The 21,239-nt window shown below is 46.1% G+C and overlaps 1 protein-coding gene across 2 annotated transcripts in view; it reads left to right on the top strand.

Moving 5' to 3' along the window:
• Window positions 1-923: 923 nt before the first annotated feature.
• The window catches only part of LGMN (legumain), a 43,398-nt gene continuing 23,082 nt past the window's right edge, over window positions 924-21,239 (top strand). The window contains exons 1-2 of one of the 2 annotated variants that reach the window (XM_005562054.4): window positions 924-1,065; window positions 15,074-15,240. In XM_005562054.4, the coding sequence (XP_005562111.1) occupies window positions 15,103-15,240 (138 nt within the window). In that variant the 5' untranslated portion in view covers window positions 924-1,065; window positions 15,074-15,102. Of the gene's footprint in view, window positions 1,066-12,254; window positions 12,336-15,073; window positions 15,241-21,239 lie in introns of those variants that run through there. The other variant, XM_065549267.1, reaches the window with a different exon arrangement.

The raw sequence follows: 21,239 nt of genomic DNA, 5'->3' as shown, positions 1-21,239 counted from the left end.
CCACATGCAAACCAACAAAATCACAATTCCTGGGGGTATAGCGGAGGTGCCAACCTAAAATAGTTTATTTAAGGGTAAAGTGTGAGGATGGACCACCCAGAAACACCAACTCCAAAGGAATGGATTTGGCATTCTAAAGTAAGGAAGTTAAGGTTTCATTTATATAGGCAGAGACAGAAGTTTTGAGCAGGATAACAGTATTCCTACAAGGCTGGCACATAGGTACAGCAATTTGATTGGATATTGGTTTCTTTTTGGGAAGGGAATATTGAGCATTTTTTACAGAGGGTGTAATAATCGTGGGTTTTATATCTCTGGTCTAAGCAAAACAGGGTAACAGAGAGAAGAAGTTGTAATCTTCTTGTTATGATGAAGCAAGGTTCATTACTTAACCAGGCACGAGATTTTGTCCCTGAAGCCTTTTAATTCCCTCTAGACATCGTTCAATAAAAGAAAGCGAGTTATCTATAATGTGGGAATAGAAGTTGTAAGCATACGTGACTGATATTACAGTCACATCTCTTTCAAGGCATAGTGTTTTTTTGATGGGGAGGTTCCAACAGCTTTTCAATTTTATTTTCACAGGGGCATCAGTATTTTTGAGGCTTTCCTAAGTGGGTCCAATGTGCAGATTGGTTTGCTCCAAGAGCTGGTATGCTATTTCGGTATATGCTTCTGGGATCACTGCAGCCCCAGATGTCAAGTACCTCGGTTTCCCGACCTCAGCTCAGTGCGCAACCACTGCTCCTCCACCCCCGCGCCTAGTCCAGAAACCCCTGCCCGTGCACACTGGGATTTGTAGTCCCTTTGGCTCGCCGGCCTCATCCTCTCCTTCCATTGGTTTTGGCAGATGCCGCGCCCCGTAGCTCCACCAGTCACCGCGGCGCAGTGGCCCTTAAGCCAGGAGCTGCGGCGCCCGCAGCAATCACAGCAGTGCGGCCGTCGTGGGTGGTTGGTGTGAGGCTGCGCGCCGCCGCGAGTTCTCACGGTCCCGCAGGCGCCAGCAGCGCAGTCACTCACCGCCGCCGCCGCCGCCACCACTGCCACCACGGTCGCCTGCCACAGGTAACCGCGAGCCCCAACACAGAACCAGGTTCAGTCCCCACGCCCGAGGCCAGGGCCTCGCGTCTGCTCTCTGAGGCTCTCGACTTCAGGGCTGGGATTTTCATTTTTCCCGTCCCTGTCTGAGTAATCAGTTTCTTATCCTGCGAGGGGGATTTTCGGGAAACGGTGAATCCAGAGGGAAGGGAAACCCTGCGGCCTCTCTGGTGGTACTGGGGGTGGAGGTCTCTCTTCTCACGCGTGTTGTGGCTGGAAGGGCGCAGCGCTCTGGAGGGGGAAGCTAAGGCGCGGGAGGAGACGTGATTTGCAGAGATCCCACAGCCAAGGGCCCCAACAGGGACTGGGGCTTGGTTCCAGGCTTTACGACCTGCGAACAGTTCAGACTTTTGATGCTTTTAATGTGGAGGATTGCACCCGTGGGAAAGGGCTATTAACGACGACAACAAAAATACCCAGGCTTATAAAGACATCTGTTTAGAGAAGTCAGGGAAGCTCTGGTTCTGGGAGGTTTGAGCTGGTGAGTTTCAGGACCACCCACATCAATATTGGAAGTGAAAGTTAACTGGTTTTTTTTCCCGTCCGTATTAGATTTGAGGTTATACCTACGTGGAGTGTTCTGTGCCATGCATTGTAGTATCTGAGGGCTGGAAGAAGAAACTTTGTGTCCCGTGCTTTGTTTTAGAGATGAAAAGGAGTGCCCAGGGTAGGTGACTAGCCCTGTGGTATGTGGTGAATGGAGTAGCCCAGCTTTCTTTACTCTGGGACTTGCATAGCAAACATTCACTGAGCCTTACTAAGCTTTTTGAGCAGAGATTATTTCATAAAGGGGAGAGACAATCTCTAGTGAACAGTTCCAGCGTTAAAGGGCTGGAGTATACAGGTGTGTACAGGGGCAGCATCTAACGCTGACTTGTGGGAGAGGTTGGGACTTCGCACAGATGGGGAGGCTTGAGTGGAGTTTATGTGGATTTTTTGTTGGTTTGTTTTGTTTTGTTTTTGAGACGGAGTCTCGCTCCGTTGCCCAGGCTGGCGTGCAGTGGTGCAATCTCGGCTCACTGCAACCTCCACCTTTCCGGTTCAAGCGATTCTCCTGTCTCAGCCTCCCGAGTTCTTGGATTACGGGCACCTGCCACCATGCCTGCCTAATTTTTGTGGTTTTAGTAGAGACGAGGTTTCACCATATTGGCCAGGCTGGTCTCGAATCCTTGACAAATGATCCGCCCGCCTCAGCCTCCCAAAGTGCTGGGATTACTCCACATCTCGCCTTGGAGTTTGAGGGCTGGGCAGGACCTAGTGAGATGAAGGAAGAGTGTTTCATCTGGAAAACAGCATGATGAAGGCGGAGAAAGAGCAATGCTTTTGCACTGGAGTCGTGGAGTCTGGTGCAGTAAGGGATTTCATGTGGGTGGTGGATTTTATGTGTGAGAATAGAGAGGTATGTCTTGCAGGGCTTCCTGTGCTGCTGTGAGAGATTTGGATGTTATCCTGAATGTCCAGGAAGCCACATTTACTGTAGATCTGTATCTCAGATACTCTGTAGTGTGGAAGTGTTGGAGAGAGGCCACACTAAGGATAGGGAGGTCATTGCAGTAATCCCTAGGAGAATCATGAGGGTTTTAAAGACAGTTGCAGTGGGAGGGGAAGAGAAAAGATTTGAGAGCTCTAAGGAGGTAGAATACACCATACCCAGCCTTAGTCAGTAAGAAATATGTAGAAGTAAACTCTGTCTTGAGTTTTCCAGCCCATGACTATCTTCTGAAGAAATGTCCAGCATGTATTTTTTTTTAACTGCACAAGTTGCTTTGCAGACCATAATTGGAATCCCAGTTTATCAGGGGAAAGTTGTCACATGTATTGACTGTATTGAAATCTGAATGGTTAAATAATCATATGATAAGACTCAAATTTTCTTGTAATCCAGGAAATGCTCATTGAAACCATAATTAGATCATTGTATATTCATCAGGTTAGGAATTGCAAAGTTTGACACCATCAAGAGATGATAAATATTTGAAAAAAATGAGATTCTCATTCACTACTGGTTGCAAGTATATCTTTGAACAGTATAGCCACTAGCAGATTGGGTATATCTTAAGATCAGTGGTTCCACTTCTAGAAAATACTAAGAAGCCAGAGACATTTGTATACAAGGGGAAGGATATTAGGGTTGTTTGTGGCAACACTGCTTATAATGGTTTAAAATGCTTATAATGGTTTAAAAAATTGGAACCAGCCTAAATGTCCATTAGTAGGGAAATGCTTGTAGAGTGGGTATACATCTTTTTATAATAAATCGATTGGGAAGAAATGCTAATTTAGGATAGTGGTTACTTTGCAGTGTGGGGAGGATGGGATGGGACAGAAGGAACAATTTCGTCTGTAATGTAGAAAAAAGATGAGTGGGTTTATAAAATAACGGAGAATGGTCTGGATGATAGGTAACTGGTGTTTTATGTCATTCTTTGTACATTTCTATAGGTTAATGTCCACCCTTCAATTTCTTGAAGTAAAAGTTAAAGTAAAAATTTAACTTGAGTTAGCATGTAGCTATAAAAGTTAGGCTCAGTCATTTTGGGAGAAGGCTGCAGACTGCACTGGTCCCAGGTTTCAAAAATAGTAATTTGGGTGAAAGAAAACTCAAATTCCAAATAAGCATTTAAAATAAAAATGTGGAGAAGTTATTAACCACTGAGTGACATTTTTGACTTTTTAATTTTTTTGTAGAGACTGGGTCTCACTGTCTTGCCCAGGCCAGTCTCAAACTCCTGGGCCCTAGTGACCCTCTGGCTTTGGCCTCCCAGAGTACTAGGATTATAGGCAGGAGCCACTGTGCCCACCATTGACCAAAATTTACTTTCCTAGAAACCTAAGTTCTAACCATTAATAGATTAAAAACATTTTTTTTTTACTGCTTCTTTTGAAATACATGTTACTTGCTTATACTTTCCATAATGCTAAAAGATAATTTCCTAAAAAAAACAGATAAAGTCATTACTCTGTAAAATGTAAAACTGAACATGTGTTAAGAATTTTATTTAACTCATTAATGAGGAAACTTGGTGAGGTGTTGGAGACTCCAAAGTACAACCAATTTGTAGATTAGAAATACTGAATTGAATTTGCAAATGAAAGACAAAACTGGCCTCTACAGAGGAGGAAGGAAGTCAAATGAACCTCCGTTTGGTAGCACGCATTTGCCTGTCTAGACTAGAATTATTTGCATTGCTATTACCCATAGTATGCAGAATTATAAAATAACTCCTATGAATCAGAGTTAGATAACCTTGAAGAGTATTCTCTAATCTAGAAGCTAGTTTGCCAATAAATCACATTTTCTCTGTAGGAAAAAACGATAAACTAACCTGAGTAAAATAGACTTTTCTTTTTCTTGTTTTTTGTTTTTGTTTTTTTTTTTGGAGACAGAGCTCACTCTGTCACCCAGGCTGTAGTGCAGTGGCGTGATCTCGGCTCACTGCAACCTCTGCCTTCTGGGTTCAAGCGATTCTTCTGCCTCAGCCTCCTGAGTAGCTGGGACTACAGGCACATGCCACCACACCCAGCTAATTTTTGTATTTTTAGTAGAGACGGGGTTTCACCATGTTGGCCAGGATGGTATTGATCTCTTGGCCTTGTGATCCATCCGCCTTGGCCTTTCCAAGTGCTGGGATTACAGGCGTGAGCCACCACTCCTGGCCTAGATTTTTCATTTGAGAAAGATCTAACTGGATGATGATGATGATAATAATAATTTTTTTTTTTTTTTTGAGACAGAGTCTCCCTCTGCTGCTCAGCTTAGAGTGTTGTGGTTCGATCTTGGCTCACTGCAACCGCTGCCTCCAGGACTCAAGCAATTCTTATGTCTCAGCCTCCTGAGTAGCTGGGATTACAGATGTATGCCACCATACCTGGCTAATTTTTGTATTTTTAGTAGAGACGGGGTTTCGCAATGTTGGCCAGGCTGGTCTTGAACTCCTGGCTTCAAGTGATCCACCCACCTTGGCCTCCCAAAGTGGTGGAATTAACAGGTGCGAGCCACCACGCCCGGCCTGGATTTTGTTTTAATCCTATTCTTTAAGCAGAAAATCAAAGGATTTAAAGGACTGAATGACCCTTTAATAAGCTCTACTATCTCATTTCACAGATGGACCGTGAAGGCCCAGAGAGAGGAAGGGTCCCCCCTGAATTAGTAGCTCTGTCTTTTGTTAAAGAAAAATTGCATCAGATGCCTTTTTAAATTTTTTTTTTTTTGAGACAGAGGTCAGAGGTCTCTCTGTCACCTAGGCTGGATGGTTCACTGCAGCCTTGACTTCCCGGGCTCAAGTGATCCTCCCTGCTCAGCCGCCTGAGTAGCTGGGACCACAGGTGTGCACCATCATGCCGGCTGTCTTTGCAGAGACAGAGTCTCCCTATATTGCCCAGGCTGGTCTGGAACTAATGGGTTTGAGTGATCCTCCTGCTTTGGCCCCCCAAAGTGTTGAGATTACAGGCACGAGCCACCATGCCCAGCCTGTATCCAATGCTTTTTAAAATTTTTTCTGTTTGACACAGGGTCTCACTGTGTTACCCATGTTGGTCCCAAACTTCCTGGCTCTAGCGATCCTTCTACCTCAGCCTCCTAAGTAGCTGGGACTGCAGGCATGTGCCGGTGTGCCACTCATGGGTACTTTTTTAAAACAGTAAGACAGGCTGGGTGCAGTGGCTCACACCTGTAATCCCAGCACTTTGGGAGGCTGAGGCAGGCGCATCACTTGAGTCCAGGAGCTTGAGACTAGCCTGGCCAACATGGCAAAACCTAAAAATACAAAAATTGGCTGGCATGGTGATGCATGCCTGTAATGCCAGCTACTCTGGAGGCTGACACATGAGACTCGCTTGAGCCTGGGAGGTGGGGGTTGCAGTGAGCTGAGATCGCACTATTGCACTCCATTCCAGGCGATAGGGCGAGATTGTCTCAAAAAAAAAAAAAAAAAAAAAAAAAAAACCAAAACAAAACACAGCAAGACATTTTCTTTTAGCTACTGCAGTAGGAGAGAGAGACTTCAGTATGGAATGGAGCTCAGCTCTCGAATGGCAAGGTCAGCTGGGGATTTACAGCCCATGGGCAAGGTGAGGGGGTTAGTGGAATTCCTTCAGCTTAAAATATTCAGTATACTAAGGTGCCATTTTTTAAGCTAGTGGGCCCTGAACCCCATCAAGAGAATATTACTAAGAGGAACTTCATTAGATATCGAGGGTGAGGGATTCTCTTCTGGATTTCTGCTAAAACTGGACCTGGCAGACCAAGGCCTTGTGGAGAAGAGGGCTCAGAGGAGCCTGACTAAAGTTTGGTCAAGGAGACAGTTCTTGTCACCTGTCCTAATTTCTTCTGCATGTTGTCAGCCGAAAAACCTTGCAGCATGATTTTATTTTATTTTATTTTTAGATGGAATCTCACTCGGTCACCCAGGCTGGAGTGCAGTGGCATAATCTCAGCTCACTGCAACCTCCGCCTCCCGGATTCCAGCCATTCTCCTGCCTCAGTCTCCCGAGTAGCTGGGATTACAGGTGCCCACCACCACGCCCAGCTAATTTTTGTATTTTTAGTAGAGACAGAGTTTTACCATGTTGGCCAGGCTGGTTTCAAACTCCTGACCTCAAATGATCTGCCCTCCTTGGCCTCCCAAAGTGCTTGGATTACAGGTGTCAGCCACTGTGCCTGGCCTTCAGGAAGATTTTATTCTAAACCCCTAGAGAGCAGAGAATAGGATCAAAACCTTTAGGTTTGGAAGGCTTTTTACAGATTTCATTGTCTAACTAGCTGCTTTGCTTGGCTTTGATAGTTTTCTGTGTCTAACCCAGAGCCAGTAGCTGGCACTGAGGGGTCACTCCTGATGGTGGTTAAGGTGTAGGCTTTGGTATCAGACCCGGATGTGAACTTGACTCTGCTATTTAGATGGCCCTGTGAACTTGACCTTATTACTTGCATTGTTGGTGATAATTTATCTGGAATGGGCACTGCATCCCAGACTTCTCAAATGGATTAAACCTGACTTGATGGTACATTTCTTGAAGCCAAATGAAGTCTTTTTTTTTTTTTTTTCTTGACAGCCTGTTGCCCAGGCTGGAGTGCAGTGGCACAATCTTGGCTCACTGCAACCTCTGCCTCCTGGGTTCAAGCAGTTCTCCTGCCTCAGCCTCCCGAGTAGCTGGGATTACAGGCATGTGCCACCATGCTTGGCTAATTTTTGTATTTTTAGTAGAGATGGGGTTTCACCATATTGGCCAGGCTGGCCTCAAACTCCTGGCCTCAAATGATCCACCCGCCTCGGCTTCCCAAAATTCTGGGATTACAGTCATGAGCCACTGTACCCGGCTCCAAGTGAAGTATTTTAAGTGAATTACTGACCTAGTATAGCCCTGTAACCTGAGCAGGGACGAAGGCCAAGTGGCAACAGCAGAGGACTTGTCAGTGGAGTCTGGTGAAGTCTGTAAAGGCTTGTTCATTGACTTTGACTTTGTGTAACTCAGATACTCCATTGATAGGCTCTTCTAAGATAAGAGCTGTTTGTGCAGGAAGCCCACTAGTGCCTTAAAATAGTAGGGCATGGAAGAGCACTGTGGGTGTCCTACTGCCGGAGGAAACTGTGAGGCCCTGCTCTGTTCTCGGGCCTTGGGGTACAGGGTGCAGCGCCTGTGGTTCCACGGCCTCCCAGACTTTCACATAAGCAACTCTTTCTTTGGGTGATACACTAGAACAAGCAGTCTTTGCCGTCAGATCTGTGTGGTCCCAGCAGTGCCACTGACCCCCAAGTTTCTCTACCTCTCTGAGCCTCAGTTTCGTCACCTGTCTAAAGGGAGTGGGGATCCTTGCTTACAGGGAACTGTTGTGAGGATGGTGTGAATAATGTCTTGCACATTGTGTGGTCCATAGTAGATACCCACAAATGTGCCACTCCCCACCTCTGTGCCACTCGGCAACACGTCCTACTCTCTGGGAGTCTTTTTTTTTTGAGACAGATTTCACTCTTGTTGCCCAGGCTGGAGTGCAATGGTGCCATCTCGCTCACTGCAACCTCTGCCCCCTGGGTTCCAGTGATTCTCCTGCCTCAGCCTCTCAAGTAGCTGGGATTACAGGCATGTGCCACCATGCCCGGCTGATGTTGTATTTTTAGTAGAGACAGGTTTCTCCATATTGGTCAGGCTGGTCTTGAACTCCCAACCTCAGGTGATCCTCCCACCTCGGCCTTCCAAAGTGCTGGAATTATAGGCATGAGCCACTGTGCCCAGCCGGGAGTCTTTCTCTCTGATCTTCCTTGGCTGGAGCAATGACTGTCTGTGTTGCCTTCTCCCTGCACGGGGTTAGCAGATGACACACGTGCCCCAACAGCACCCCTGGGAGATCTTTTCAGTCTTGGCGCATTATGATCTGCCTTAGGTTCTTTTTAAAGGCTTCACAGTATCCCACCATGAGGCTGTACTGTAATTGATCCAGCTAGACATTTACGTTGCTTCCAGTGCTTTGCCCTAATGTATGGGCTGGTGCCCTCACCTCCTTAGTTTCTTCCCCTTTTACAAATGACACCTCCCACTCCTACTGAGACTCCTTCCCTCTCCTGCCTTATTTTTGTCCATCACTCTCATCACTATCTGATAACCGATGTGTGTAAATGGTCTGTCTCTTCTCTCTGGAATGCCCCCTCCACGAAGGGTTTTGTCTGTTTGGCTCACTGTTCAATGCCTGTGAGCAGCTAGCAGGTGCTCAGTCCACGTTTGTTGTATGGATTCAGGGTGGGGTGGATGTAGGAGAGAGTAGATAGGAGGAGGGCAAGTTAAAGGAGAGGAGGTAGATGATGATGACGCCTCTGTGAGATGAAGCCTGTGTGATGGGGACCGTGGACAGCCACAGCCAAAAACAGCAGAGTCACAAAGAGCTAGTAGTTTAGCAGGGATCGTTCACTTTTTCATCAGTTTTTCACTTTGATAAACCAGGAATCACAGGGATGCTGCCAGATTATTGGTGCTTTGTTTTGATGCTTTGATTTTGTCAAAAATCATGCAATAAATGCCCACAGGAAATTAGTAAGGTAGCTGCTTTGAGGCATGTTCATTGCCAAGGGTAATGGAATGATTATTTTACTTTTGTGTCTCTCTTCACCCCAGGCCTGTCTATGTTTATATGTTTCCCAAAATAGTGTTAGTGTGTGTGGTTTTTTCTTTTTGAGACTGCACCCTCTGCCTCCCGGGTTCAAGTGATTCTCCTGCTTCAGCCTCCAGAGTAGCTGGGACTACAGGTGCATACCACCACGCCCAGCTAATTTTTATATTGTTAGTAGTGATGGGATTTCACCATGTTGGCCAGGATGGTCTCGATCTCTTGACCTCATGATCTGCCCACCTCGGCCTCCCAAAGTGCTGGTATTACAGGCGTGAGCCACTGTGCCCGGCCATGTATGTGGTTTTTTAAGGTAGCATTTTCTATTCAGCAACATACTGTGAGACTTTTAATATAGCGTTGTAGTTGGGGAATCACGACTCTGTGTTTATAAGAAAAAAGAATGATGGAGCAGGACCATCACCAGGTAGACTATGAAAATGTCATTTTCTGTATCAGTAGGGCACTTTTCCTCACAGAGGAGTAACTTGTTAGTGGATTAGAAGAGTAACTCGATTTTGTAAAAATAACTAAGTGGTGCTTTTTTGGTGCCTGCTGCATGTTTGCTGATTTAGGTGGATAAGTAGGTGGTGTCCGTTCTGTTGTTCACAGTCAGGTCAACCATTTGTTTCTGGTATTTTATTTATTCATTTTTTTTATCCTAAATATGAGGAGGTAAAAGTCACACACCATTGCCCCCAGAGGAATGAGCCTCTTTGGGACTATGTCATATGGATGAAACTCAGAATAAACAGGTGTGCAAACTAGGGAACCCATTTATTGCTGATGAAAGATGACAGTAACAACCAGGCTGTGCCTGCCATGTGGTTTGGGGGCATATTCTCACTTCCTCAGACAAGGTCAGCAACCTATGACCTATGGGCCAAATAAACCACCTATTTTATAGATAAAGTTTTATTGGAACATAACCATGTTCATTTGTTTATATATTGTCTCTGGCTGTAAATGGCTCATGGGTTAGTAATTCATCATTTCCAGAGACCAATTAACAAGAGCAAGATCTGGTACAAAAAAGGTGATTTATTTCCAAGTTGCTTAGGGAAACAAGCACAGGCATCCCACCTTTAAATGTACTGCTTTGCTTTTGGAGCAGAAAGCAGGCACATTTAAAAGGCAGGGGAGGAAGCAAGCAAGGTGGGGTGTCCATGTGTTAGCTTGGTGTCTTATCTACTGTGCTGTCTGTCGGTTGAACTGGTGACTGCTGGCATCTTTGTGGGCAGGACTAGGCCAAAAACTCCCCAGGTGGGTGGGAGTAGCAGGCATGCTTTTTGACTGTTATCTCTCGAGGCAACCTCCTGGTGGGTGAGGGTTCTGTATTGGGCATGCTTTGGTCTGTAAATCAACTGTTAACTCTTGAGGAATTAGATGAATTTGCCCTGTAGGGAGTGTCTGGTGAAGGAGGGGCGGATAAAAGGCTATATTTGTGTTTCTCAACGGCTAAGTAGGAAGCAGGGAACCAGAGGAACGATAAGAGGAGAGACAAAAATAATTAAGCCATCTCTTAGAAAAATGCGAGTACTTGGTGACATGGCTGCTTTCAAGATACAGTGGCAGAGTTGAATAGTTGTAAGAGAGATGGCCTGGCCTGCGAAACCAAAAATGTTTACCTTCTGGTCCTTTGCAGAGAAAGTTAGTCTACCCCTACCCTAGGGGAAGGCCTTCCAGGGAGGCTACTGGCTGAGCTCCGAGTAGGTGAGAGCCATTGGTTGGAACATCTTGGTAGTGACTGTCACACCTCTCTTGTGGGGTCACTGAAGCTTGGGGTACATGGATATTTTTGCTCCTTGACTGTCTCTCGCCTGTCCTCACTGTTGCTTCCTCACACCTTTGTATAATTGTATCTTGTATTGGTTCCTTACCTTCGAGTTGACAGGGGTGCTCGAACCAGAGTGACTCCATGTTGAACAAGGGCTGGGTAAAATTTGGCTGAGACCTGCTGGGCTGCAGTCCCAGGAGGTTAGGCATTCTTAGTCACAGGATGTTTACGGTTAAGGGAACAGGTTAATGTTTACCAGATAGACCCAGGAAAGGTCCTGATGTCCCAATATCTTAAGAACAAAAGCATTTTTAGTTTAATAATAAGTTCACTTTATTTCATTTATTTATTTATTTATGACAGGGTCTCACTCTGTCGCCCATGCTGGAGTGCAGTGGCACGATCTTGGCCCACTGTGGCTTCTGCCTCCTGGGTTCAAGTGATTCTCGTGCCTCAGCTTCCTGAGTAGCTGGGATTACAGGCATGTGCCACCACACCCGGCTAAATTTTGTGTTTTTAGTAGTGACGGGGTTTCACCATGTTGCCCAGGCCGGTCTCGAACTCCTGACCTCAAGTGATCTGCCTGCCTCAGCCTCCCAAAGCGCTGGGATTACAGGTGTGAGCCACCGCGCCTGGCCATAAGTTTCACCTTAAAGATAATAGCATAGATTCTTGTGAAAGACAGCAGTTCTACAAAGATTAACAAGCCTCTGTCCCAGGCCCTTGTAGTAGGCACATCTCCCTGTGACTTTGTTTTGCTTTGTTGTCTTATGTCTAAACAAGCATTGCACCTAAGGTGGACATGGTCCTTCTCTTGCTTTTGGGAACACCCTGTTCTGTCTATAGAGTAACCTGTTCTTTCATTCTTTCACTTGCTGAGTAAGCTCGCTTGCACATTATTCTGTGGACTTGCCCCAAATTCTTTCTTGCATGAGGTCCAGGAACCCTCTGTTGAGGTCTGGATCAGGATCCCTTTCTGGAAACACAGCCCCACAGTGAGCCCTTGTCAGGTCGAGTGGACGTGTGGGGAGCCTCCTCAGGTGCACTTTAACAGACCCCGTGGTTCTAGCACTGGGGGTCCTCAGCACTCCACTGACCTGTCTGTTATGTGCCATACTAGCCCCTACCGAAAAAAACAAATCTGGGGGCATCTTACTGTAGTTACCAGTTGCCCATCCATGGGCCTTGCAGTGGAGCTAAAGAAACCTAAATTTAGCACCAATTCAGGCTTTCAGCTTAATAATTAAGTTATTGTTAGGAGACAGCCCTTGAGGGTGGAGCAGTGCAGTCTGTTGACCAGGATGCTGGGCTGAGGACAGGTGGACCAGAGCCTGGGGGATTTCATGCAGTTCTGCCACATCAAAGGTAATCTGAGGCTAGCAGCATAGTGTCACCTGAGACTTGTTAGACATGCAGTCTCATGGCAGCGGGGTTGGGGGGGGTGCGTCGAGCAGTGACTCATGCCTGTAATCCCAGCACTTTGGGAGGCCGAGATGGGTAGGTCACCTAAAGTCAGACATTCGAGACCAGCCTGAGCAACATGGCAAAACCCTGTCTCTACTAAAAATACAAAAATTAGCTGGGCATGGTGGTGGGCACCTGTAGTCTCAGCTACTCGGGAGGCTGAGGGAGGAGAATCGCTTGAACCTGGGAGGCAGATGTTGCAGTGAACCGAGATCGCACCACTGCACTCCAGCCTGAGCCACAGAGCAAGACTCTCAAAAATAAAAAGAAAAAAAAAAAACGAGAAATGCAGTCTCAGGCCCTGCCCCAGGCCTACTGAATCAGAATCTGCCTCCTAGATCCCCAGGTGACCTAGGTGCATATTCAAGTGGGAGAATTACTGGCCTAAGACTCTTTTCAAGAGACTCAGGGCTTCCTATTTAGTTAGTGGAGAAAATCCATCGCTTTGAGGACTCGACTCAGAACGTTGAGGATGGTTTCTTCAGCTTAGAAGTGGATCACCCTTCATCTGGGTGCGTCCTCCATGAAGACACAGGCTTTGTTCTGTCCCCATTGAGTTTCCAGCACCCAGTACCTTGTCTGGCAAAGTAGGTGTTGCAGAGACTCTGGCTGAGTGGTGAGGGAATGAATGAATGAGCACCACCAGCCCTGCTTGTGGCATTGGGACAGAAGTCAGCCTCACACATCTGCTCTGAGTGCCCACATCTCAGTGACTGTGTATTTTTCTTATCGCAGAGCCACAGGCTTGGTGCTGTTTTCCATTTGTACTTTAACAAGGTATTTAAGGTTTTGACATTGAGGTATAAAACAGTGCATGTACTTCAGTGATAATGAAGTATTTTTTTTTTTCTTTTTTGAGACGGAGTCTCGCTCTGTTGCCCAGACTGGAGTGTAGTGTTGTGATCTTGGCTCACTGCAACCTTCCCCTCCCGGATTGAAGTGATTCTCCTACCTCAGCCTCCTGAGTAGCTGGGATTACAGGCTCCTGCCACCACGCCTGGCTAATTTTCGTACTTTTAGTAGAGACAGGGTTTCGCCATGTTGGCCAGGCTGGTCTCGGACTCCTGACCTCAAGTGGTCCGTCCGCCTCTGCTTTCCTAAGTGCTGGGATTGCAGGCGTGAGCCACCACGCCCGGCCTCAGTAATAATAAAGTCTTGAGATGCAGAGCCATACAACAGAAAGAGTGCCGGACCAGCCGTTCAGAAAGCATGGTCCCAGCTCTGGCCAACGATGACAGTCCATGGCTATTAGGCAGGTCATTGCTGTCAGACCTCAACTCCTCCTTTCTGTAAAACAAGGATGAAAATGTTTGCCGTGTATGTGTACAGAGCGTATGTCCATGCTCTATAAGTGTGATGCAAAGACAACATGAATTAATGTTTGACTATAGCTCATCCAGATAATTCACATTATAAACTTAAATTGCCCATCAATGTTTTCATTAAACCTGTACTGAATTTTTAGAAACTTTATTGTTTCTAAAAGGAGACAAAAATGAGGAAGAAAATCACTCTTGATCCTGCCTACTACCCAGCAATAACTCGTCTTAAAATTTTATGTCTGTTTTCCATATTTTTCTGTGCAGTTTATTTTTAAAATTTATTTTTTCTGATATAACTTTTTTTATTTTTATTTTTAGTTTTGAGACAGAGTCTCACTCTGTCACCTAGGCTGGAGTGCAGAGGCCTGATCTGGCTCACTACAACCTCCACCTCCTGAGTTCAGGCAATTCTCCTGCCTCAGCCACCCTAGTAGCTGAGACTACAGGTGTGTGCCACCATGCCCAGCTAATTTTGTATTTTTAGTAGAGCTAGGGTTTTACTATCTTGACCAGTCTGGTCTTCAACTCCTGACCTCAGGTAATACACCGGCCTCCCAAAATGCTAAGATTACAGGTGTGAGCCACTGCACCCGGCCTGCACAGTTTATTTTACATGTATATTCTTTTCTTACAAATACTTCATAGTATGTGGTAGATATTTTTTCCAATAGTGAATGTTGTGGATGAATTTTATCAACTGTATTTTGAGTTATGTCAAAAACTTTAAAAAGTGCCCTTTCTGGATATTCTTTGGTTTTATATGCATGACTTGGGCTTGTAGTGAAGATCAGGAGGTATGGACAGCCCCTTCTCCACTCACAGGGTGGAGCAATAGAGCAAAAATAGAAACCCTCTTTATCTTCATTGTTATCCTCAACATATTCTGTCTGGTGGTTAAATGGCCTTTTCTGTTTGACCCATTTACTATGATATTTTCTTAGGGGCTGACAATGTTTATCTGTTTTGTTTTGTTTTTTTTTTTTTGAGACAGAGTCTCACTCTGTCACCCAGGCTGGAGTATGGTTGCACGGTCTAGCTTACTGCAGTCTCCGTCTCCTGGGTTCAAGTGATTCTCCTTCCTCAGCCTGCCAAGTAGCTGGGATTACCGGCACGTGCTACCACGCCCAGCTAATTTTTGTATTTTTAGTAGAGACAGGGTCTTGCCATGTTGGCTAAGCTGGTCTCGAACTCCTGACCTCAAATGATCCACCTGCCTCTGCCTCCCAAAGTGCAGGAATTACAGGGGTGAACCACCGCTCCGGCCAATGTTTATCTGTTCTTGTTGCCTTGTACTTGACTCTGTGTTTCCCTTCTCAGGTTTCTGCAGTTGAACTCCAAGGTGCAGAATGGTTTGGAAAGTAGCTGTATTTCTCAGTGTGACCCTGGGCATTGGTGCTGTTCCCATAGATGATCCTGAAGATGGAGGCAAGCACTGGGTAGTGATCGTGGCGGGTTCAAATGGCTGGTATAATTATAGGCACCAGGTAAGAAAATGACTAATCTATTTTGTTTTTTTTTAGGACACTGGCATTCTGAAAACACTTCCAGACATTGTTAATATTAAACAGAAAAGACTTGAAAAGCCATTGACGGACCTGTTAGGCTGACTATAACATAGGTGTGTTGGAGAGGATGTGGGGAAATCAGAACCCTCATATGTTGCTAGGAGGATTATAAGATGGTGTAGCCATTTTGGAAAACAGTTTGGCAGTTCCTCAGAAGTTTCCATAGGGCCACCTTAGTCCGATGCAAGGTCTCTGAACCTTGGCACTGTTGATAGTTGGGGACCAGGTCGTTTTTGGTTGTTGGGGACTGTCTTGTGCATTTGAGGTTTAGTGGCGTCCGTGACATCCGTTAGATGATGGCCGCATCTCCTGCTCCACTGTGATAACCCAGAATGTCTCCAGACATTGCCCAGTGTCCCCAGGGAGCCAGATCACCCAGGTTGAGACCTACTTAGTTCAACATCTTCATTTTAGAGATAAGGACACTGAGGCCTAGAGAGTAGAAGTGACTTGCTCAAGGTCACATGGCAAGTGGGGACCAGACAGGACTGAGGCCAGAACTCTGGTGAAAGGACCCCCAGGCCTCTTTGCCCTACTGCTGTCTCTTCACACCCTCCTCCCCCATCTGCCCTGGATTTCCCCACATCAGCCTAGCAGAAGGTAGAGAGAAAAAGAAAAGAATCCACATCTGAGTGTCCATGAAAAGTCCAGCCTCCCCTGTGGGATGTAAACTGGTGCAACCACTTTGGGAAAGAGTCTGGCAGTTCCTCAGAAAGTTAAACATCAAGGTAAACATATGACCCAGCAATTCCACTCATTGCACTCCTAAGTATGTCCTTAAGAGAGATGAAAACGTGTCTATAGAGAAACATGTACATGACTGTTCATAGCAGTATTGTTCATAAGAACCAAAAGGTGAAAACAGCCCGGATGTCCATCAAAGGCTGAATGGAGAAACGCAGCGTCTATTCATTAAGAAGATATCATTTGACCATAAGAAAGAAAGAAGTACTCACACGTGCTTCAACATAGGTGAACCTTACAACCATGCTGAGGAGCTAGTCACAAAGACCACATATGTTATGATTCCATTTAAACCAAAGTCCAAACTTGGAAAAATCTGTAGAGATAGAAAGTAGGTTAGTAGTTGCCAAGGGCTGGGTGAAGGAGAGACTGGGGAGTGACTGCCGACGGACATGGGGTCTCTCTTTGCAGGAATGAGAATGCTCTGGGAGTAGCGGTGATGAGTACACAACTTGGTGAACATACTAGAAACCACTGAATTGTCTGTTTTAGAAGACTGACTTTTATGGTGCATGAACTCTATCTCAATACAGCTGTTACTTTTTTAAAAAAGTCATTTAATCTTGTCAGTCTCAGAAACAAATGCTTAGACTTGCAGTATCTATAGGTTGGGCTCCCTTCTAAGTGCACTTTACACAAAGTCCTTTAATCCCTGCAGTGGGGTTATGCATCATTGGTCTAGTTCTTACTCCCTCTTTACGAATGATTGAACTGAGGCATAGGCAAGGTCAGCAGTTTGCCCAATGCAGTACAGCTCACAAGTGGTGGGGCCAGTTTTCAAACCCAGGCCAACTGGCTCTAGAGCAGCCCTGTCTGGTAGGAGAACCATGGTAAATTTTCTAGTAGCCACATTTACAAGGTGAAATTAATTTTAATAACTTCTTTTTTTTTTTTTTTTTTTTAATTTGAGAGTCTTGCTCTGTCGCCCAGGCTGGAGTGCAGTGGTGCAACATGGGCTCACTGCAGTTTCCACCACCTTGGTTCAAGCTATTCTCCTGCCTCAGCCTCCTGAGTAGCTGGTATTACAGGCACCCACCACCACATCCAGCTAATTTTTGTATTTTTAGCAGAGACGGGGTTTCACCATGTTGGCCAGGCTGGTCTTGAACTCCTGACCTCAGGTGATCTGCCCACCTTGGCCTCCCAGAGTGCTGGGATTACAGGCGTGAGCCACCACACCCAGTCTTAATAACTTCTTTAAACCAGTATTTCCAAACCATTATCATTTCAATAAGTAATCAATATAAAAAATTAATAATAAGATACCAGCCAGCATGCTTATAGTCCCAGCTACTCTGGAGGCTGAAGTGGGAGGATTGCTTGAGTCCAGGAGTTTAAGGCTGCCGTGAGCTATTATGGCACCTGTGCATAGCCACAGCACTCCAGCTTGGGTAACAGAGCGAGACCTTGTTTAAAAAAAAAAAAAAAGATAATGAGATATCATATATTCTTTGATTTTGTACTAAGTCATTGAAATCCAGTCTGTATTTACAGTCACTCAATGAATGAATAACTCATTGCTCGAATCGTTTTTGTATGTTAGCCAAACAGGAAATTTGGCTTGATTAAAAAGTTGTTGTCATGGCAAAATGATCCCTTCTTCTTTTAATACTTAACCACAGACCTGAGCCATGTAAAGAGGAGCAGCCTGTAAACACAGCTGTTCAGCCCTCAGTTTTCTTTCCCCCTTCTAACCTCAAGTTGGAAAGATTAGTTGTTAAATACAGATCACAGAGAGTTAACATGATTACTCATCACCCACCTTGATTTTTATACAACCAGCTTTTAAGAAAATGTATTTATTAAACATTATTGAGTAGAGGTTATCCAATTACCCTTTGCTCCCAGAAACCTTTTTGTTTTTTTAGGGTTGCTAGTTTCCCTGAGTAAATACTAAATATCAAAATAGAACGAAGGAAACAAGGCCAAATAAGTGGCCCAAACTGAAATATTCATCCCCGAGTAAGAGAGGATGATGGCCTTACGGCCGGTGGAGGTGAGATTTGTGCTGATTCACCCCTGCCTCAGCCCGCCTCCCCAAGAGGCTGCTTCTGCCCTCAGCCAGCTGCCATTTGCCTTCTTGACTTTGGAGGCTTATCATTAAAAGAGTATTCGAAAGAGTGGTCTCCACAGAACCTAGGCAGATTTTAAACCTACATTTTGATAGGATTAATACAACATTCATTTACAAGTCTCTTGTTTAGGGAAGAGTGGCAGACCAGGCACAAAGAAACCAGTGCTAAGTGCTTTCTAGGCGTTATGCTTGTTAATTAAACCTTGTTTTGTCTCGACCAAATGGGATTTCTCAGTTTTGCATTTTGGGCTGGGAGTCAGTGTTTAAGGGGGTGGGGGCGTAGTCTGAGGTGACGTTGGCAGGACATTCTGCATCCAGCGTCCTGAGCATGGGGTAAGGAGGGCCCCTTTGGAAGTCGTGGAATCAGAGCGGAGTCTGGAGTGATCAGGTAGAGCTGGAAGAGTGAGGTGGGGTGTTGGGGGGATTGCATGGATAATGGGGAGAAGGGAGCAGCCAAGCATGAGTTCCAGAGAGGTGTGAGGGTGTGGCCGGCCTGGGATGGAGTGGGGACAGAGGCAGACCTGGGAGAGGGGCCAGCAAGATGGGCCAGGACGGGCAGAGGGTCGCAGGCACCTGGGAAATGTGGCACAATCCCAGAACGAGCCAAAAAAAGAGAAAAGCTGAGCAGATGGAAGTGGCCCAGGAGCAGAACTGACTGGAAATGGTACCTAGCTCATTCCTGCTGAGCACGTGTGAGTCAGGCGCTATTCAGGGTGCTGGCGATGCACGTCACCCCACCAGCTCTGTAGTGCTGACATTCTGGTGGAAGAAGGCTGCCCTTGACTAAGCGCTTCCTGTGTGCAGGGCTCGGTTCCAAGCCCTTGGCATGTGTTATCTCAATCCTCAGACAACCCAAGAGGATAGGTCCTGTTAGCTCTCCATTGTAAGATGGGGGGTGGGGCCAAGGCACAGAAAAGCTGGGTAACTTACCTAAGGTCACACAGCTGGTAAGGGATGGAGCTGAGATTTGAACCCAGGCAGTCCGTGCTCCACAGCCCATGCTCATAATCACTACTGTAGTCATGTGGCATGGGTATCTTGGCATTACTTTATCTTTTATTTTAAAATAGTTTCCTTTTTTGTATTAAAAATTTAACACGTTAAGGTTTATTATAGAAAACTTACACAGCCAAAGGAAGCAGGTCATTTGTAATTAGTCATGCGCAGTATAACAAGTTCGTTCAGTGACAGACCGCATACACGACAGTGGTCCCATAAAGTATAGTGGCATATTTTTACTGCACTTTTCCTATGTTTAGATACACAAATACTTGCCATTGTGTTCCATTTGTCTGCAGTATTCATGACAGTAACATGCAGTACAGGTTGATAGCCTAGTATTACCACCTGAACATTATAGCAAACGTTACCACCCCAGCTCTACCTCCTGTCAGGTCATCGAAGCCATTAGATTTGAATAGGAGCATGAACCCTATTGTGAACTGCGTATATGAGGAATCTAGGTTGCGTACTCCTTGTGAGAATCTAATGCCTAATGATCTAAGGTGGAACAATTTCATCCTGAAGCCATTGCCCCTCACCCCTGTGTGTGCAAAAATTGTCTTCCACGAAACCAGTCCCTGGAGCCAAAAAGGTTGTGGACCGCTGGGCTAGACCATCTAGGGTTGTGTAAATACACTCTATGATGTTCACAAAATGACAAAAATCACCTTGTGAGGCATCTTTCGGAATGCATCCTTGTCTTTAAGCAATCCCAACTGCTACTCAGAGTGTGTTGCTGGCATTGCATTCTGAAAATGGCAGGCACAGCAGAATTTTTCTGAGCATTAAAACAGACTTGACATATTGGTCCGTTGAGTTTAACGTTTTTCACTTGAGGCCCCTGGTTTGCAAGGGGCTTAGGGGAGGATTGTGGAATGGGGAGTCAGGACCCTCCGGTCAGGAGCCCCCAGCCTTTTAGGGTAGGTGCCTAACCTGAACTCGAGGCTGAGAAGGAGCAGTTTCTACAGAGCTCCAGTAGCCGGGTTTGGGTCCAGAAGTAGATGAGGTCCATCAGGAAAGGGATGGGAATGCAGCTTCTTGGAGGAGAGGCTTGACATGGGTTTGAAGGGTGATGGGATTTCCACAGAAGCTGTTTCCTCGTGGAGGGAAGAGCATCAGCTGGCAGTGGGAATATAAAATCACAGTGAGGGGCGTGGCCGGCACATCAGGTGCCTTCAAGTGCCTGTACCAGAGCCCTCCCTGTGGTTTGAATCAGAAGGAGTGTGGAGACTCCAGGGTTGGCTAATTAAGCCTCATTATCTCAAACCCAGGTCCATTTATTTTCTTTCTTTCTTTCTTTCTTTTTTTTTTGAGGCAGAGTCTTGCTCTGTCACTCAGGCTGGTGTGCAGTGGTGTGATCTCGCCTCATTGCAACATCCACCTTCCGGGTTCAAGCGATTCCGCTGCATCAGCCTCCTGAGTAGCTGGGATTACAGGCTCCTGCCACCATGCCTGGCTAATTTTTGCATTTTTAGTAGAGATGGGGTTTTGCCGTGTTGCCCAGGCTGGTCTTGAACTCCTGGCCTCAAGCGATCCACCCACCTCGGCCTCCCAAAGTGCTGGGATTACAGGTGTGAGCCACTGTGCCTGGCCCCTTTTCATCTTTCTAGTCTGTCATCATGGTTGTGATGAACTGTTCTCAAATACACTCTCCTCATAGTCATGAAATGGCTATAGCAGCTCCAAGTGTCACATCCAAACAAATTCTCAAAGAAGAAAAAGAGGCCATGTGTGTGTCTTGTCTGTTTGGCTTGCTCTTTATCAGAATGCACATCTTTTCCTGGAGCCATGGGTGGACTTTGTCCCATGTCTACCTGGCCAGAATTGCATCACATGCTCATGTTCAAGCCAGTCAGTCCCTGGGGAGGGGAAATGGATTTCCAGTTCACACTCAGGGAAGCTCCTGACCACTTGGAGCTGGGTAGGACATCTGAGCAAAGCCAGGGCCCTGGTGGAAAGGAAGGTGGCCACAGGGCATGCAAGGACAGCGCATGGCCCAGGTAGATGGGGAGGAGGGAGAGAGGGAGAAGGAGACCAGCAAGGTAGGGTGAGGGCATGGTGAGGCGTGTTAGGAGGAGAAGGCCCAGGCATGAACTCC

This window comes from Macaca fascicularis, chromosome 7 (assembly GCF_037993035.2).
Source record: "Macaca fascicularis isolate 582-1 chromosome 7, T2T-MFA8v1.1".
Classification (NCBI taxonomy): Eukaryota; Metazoa; Chordata; class Mammalia; order Primates; family Cercopithecidae; genus Macaca; species Macaca fascicularis.
Note: the sequence above shows the minus strand (reverse complement) of the source record. Positions and strands in the feature narration are given on the sequence as shown.